Genomic DNA, 3,346 nt, shown 5'->3' on the forward strand with positions numbered 1-3,346 from the left:
TTTTGGAGCATATATCAAAACAAAACAGAAAGGAAATGAGCCCGTGCACTGCTAGCATTGTAGCAATATGGAAATGATCCCATGCTCTGCTAACACTGTAACCATATGAACACTGCATGCATGCAGTCACTGAGGTGAGGAGGGGAGAAGAGTGGGTGCACCATCCAGCTCATTAAAAGTCAGTTTCACTAAAATTTCATCAGTTTGGTAATAATCTGTCAAATTATTTATGTTTTGAACAATTGTGTACTGTCGAGATGATTTTTCTAAAACACTGAGAGACTACCCAGAGGTATGTTTAAATTTCAATGTAGACTCTTTTGCAGAGAACGATAACAGACAAAACACCATTAAACATACAATAGATATATTATGGTAGGGTGAAATTTTAAGGCAAATGGAGAATAGAAATAGGCATTCAGGAAGAAAAAAATCATCTGAAACATCTCATTGTCAAAGAAAAATTTGGTCATGTATTTTATGAATTGATTATACTATCATATTGATATTCCAAAAGACACCTTAAGACTGATGTGAGAATTTTGATTTTTAAAAAGTCCCATATTGGTATTTGTATCTTTGCAACTATTTTAATTGTAAATAAAAATATTTTAGATAGCTTTAAAATATGCGAAGTTCTCAAAGATTCTTTAGAGGAACCACGCAGGAAAAAAAGGTGGGGAGTAGCGGACAAAGCCGTTTTGGTAGAGGATGTCCACATTGACCTTTCCTTCTGCATCCCAGGCACACCACGCGTTCCCTTTGGAGAGATGACTTGGGGGGGAAAAATAGTTTTCATTTAATTTTATTAAAAAAATATTTCTCGGCCGGGAGAAGTGGCTCACGCCTGTAATCCCAGCACTTTGGGAGGTCGAGGCGGGTGGATCACGAGGTCAAGAGATCGAGGCCATCCTGGTCAACATGGTGAAACCCCTTCTCTACTGAAAATACAAAAATTAGCTAGGCGTGGGTGGCGCACGGCTATAGTCCCAGCCACTCCGTAGGCTGAGGCAAGAGAATCGCTTGAACCCAGGAGGCGGAAGTTGCAGTGAGCAGAGACCGCGCCATTGCACTCCAGCCTGGGCGACAGATCAAGACTCCGTCTCAAAAAAAAAAAAAAAAAAAAAAAAAAAAAAAAAAAAAATTCTCATTTAGCTTTATTGAATTTTTATTCCCTGCTGGAAACGGTGACACAAATGCTCAATACTTCGAATTTTCACAACGGTTTGGGGAAGCAATTACTGGACATCTCCTTTTTCTAAACAAGAAAAGCCAAGTCATGAAAACGTAAACAATGCCCTTTCCAGAGCGAAAACTCTTCGTGCCAAAGAGCTTTCCTGCGCCAAAATGGCAGTCCCCAAATAAATGCCTGAATTTGGAGGGGGTAGGAAAGGAATTCTGTGTTGCTAACGCCTCGCAGAAAACAATATGGTAGAAGAGGGAGGCAGCCACATTTGCTCAGAAAAAGGGAATTCTTTCCCTCCTGAATTAACCCCTTTCCCCACCCCCACTCCCATAAGGGTTAAAGCTACCGGCAGCTGGGGTCGCTTATTACATCCGGCTCCCCAGCGCAGGGCGCTGCTTTGACGCAGTGCTTCGATTCGGTATCAAACATCCTGCCATCGCAGTATCCTGCCAGGAAAATATCCTCCCGGAATGTTCATCACTTAAATCTAAGTATGTCTCTGTTCCAGGCAGGGATGGAAGTCTTAAGCAAATGCAGAGCCAGGCACCACCGCCAGGAGAACGTGACAACGCCCATGCCCTCAGAGCCCGTGGTCTTGCGCCAAGTCTGGCCTCACCCATGGGATGCGAGTAGGGATGGGGAGGTTGGCACAGCGTCTTTCTGGGGGAGGTGACCCGCACCGCTCACATGCACGGCGCACGCCAAGCTCAGTTGGACGCCGTCCTGAACCGGGCGCAAGCGCTCAACATCCAGGAAAGCACCACTTGCTTATAAAAGACATTTGGGGTCGGACGCGGTGGCTCACGCTTGTAATCCCCGCACTTTGGGAGGCCGAGGCGGATGGATCAGCAGGTCAGGAGATCGAGACCATCCTGGCCAACATGGTGGAACCCCGTCTCTACTAAAAATACAAAAATTTAGCCGGGCGTGGTGGCCCATGCCTGTAATCCCAGCTACTCGTAAGGCTGAGGCACGAGAATCGCTTGAACCCAGGAGGCGGGGGTTGCAGTGGGCCGAGATTACGCCACTGCACTCTAGACTAGCGACAGAGCAGACTCCGTCTCAAAAAAAAAAAAAAAAAAAAAGGCTCGTCGTGTGTTAACATGCCTGCGCAGAGGGAGGGGGTGGAGAGGGGGTCCTTGATCGGCTCCCAACATTACTGAGCTACATCACCTGAGCACTGTTTCTACCCGGATTTCCGTAATGAGCAGTTTTTCTCGTTCTCTGCCGGCGCACGCGCGCGCGCGCGCGCACACACACACACACACACACACACACACACACAAGAGGCTCAGATTCGGCCGCACCCGGCAACCGCTAGGGTGCATGGAGACATATTAGGTTACATAACCCTTCACCGTGTTCGAAACCCTTTCTTGATCGTGTGGGTGGCTCTGAAAAGAGCCTTTGGGTTCAGGACGCCGGGACGCGCCTCACTTGGAGCTGGTGTACTTGGTGACAGCCTTGGTGCCCTCGGACACGGCGTGCTTGGCCAGCTCGCCCGGCAGCAGCAGGCGCACGGCTGTCTGCACTTCGCGGGACGTGATGGTGGAGCGCTTGTTGTAGTGCGCCAGGCGGGAGGCCTCGCTGGCGATGCGCTCGAAGATATCATTGACGAAGGAGTTCATGATGCCCATGGCCTTGGACGAGATGCCGGTGTCGGGGTGCACCTGCTTCAGCACCTTGTACACGTAGATAGAATAGCTCTCCTTGCGGCCGCGTTTGCGCTTCTTGCCGTCCTTCTTCTGCGCCTTGGTGATGGCCTTCTTGGAGCCCTTTTTAGGAGCCGGAGCCGCCCGCGATGACTCCGGCATGGCGAGGTGACAAGAGCTCTTAGACGAACGCGGCCCCGAGGCGGGCAGGGCTATTTGCCATCTTTATATTCAAATGAAGGCTCCAAATCTGTAGGGTCTGATTGGACGGCCTGACGTCGCGGCCGCCACTGGGAGGAATTTATGTAAATAGGAGAGTCCGGTTCTTCTTTCCTATTGGACGGTGGTCCAACCAATCCCAAGGCATATCCGCCGCGCACAGGAGCTGAGGCTGCGCATCTTTGTTCAAAGCCTTTGTTTTAAACCTGGAGATTTTTGTGTCCGCAGCGGATCTGGACGTAGCTAAAAGAAACTGAAAAACGGTTTCAACCCTAAATTGCAGTCTTCT

General features: G+C 49.2%; 1 protein-coding gene across 1 annotated transcript; it reads right to left on the bottom strand.

Annotated features, from left to right (window-relative positions):
- Positions 1-2,279: 2,279 nt before the first annotated feature.
- Positions 2,280-3,064, bottom strand: LOC117074431 (histone H2B type 3-A-like). Its single transcript, XM_033195868.1, has one exon. The coding sequence runs from the start codon at positions 2,998-3,000 to the stop codon at positions 2,620-2,622; it is 381 nt and encodes a 126-aa protein (XP_033051759.1). The 5' UTR covers positions 3,001-3,064; the 3' UTR covers positions 2,280-2,619.
- Between the last annotated feature and the right edge of the window lie 282 nt (positions 3,065-3,346).

The sequence above is a fragment of the Trachypithecus francoisi genome, unplaced genomic scaffold, assembly GCF_009764315.1.
Source record: "Trachypithecus francoisi isolate TF-2019V2 unplaced genomic scaffold, Tfra_2.0 Lachesis_group5, whole genome shotgun sequence".
Classification (NCBI taxonomy): Eukaryota; Metazoa; Chordata; class Mammalia; order Primates; family Cercopithecidae; genus Trachypithecus; species Trachypithecus francoisi.

What these genes read in the sequence shown, in the direction of transcription:
- LOC117074431 (XM_033195868.1), bottom strand. Translation starts at nt 3,000, where the DNA reads ATGCCGGAGTCATCGCGGGCGGCTCCGGCTCCTAAAAAGGGCTCCAAG.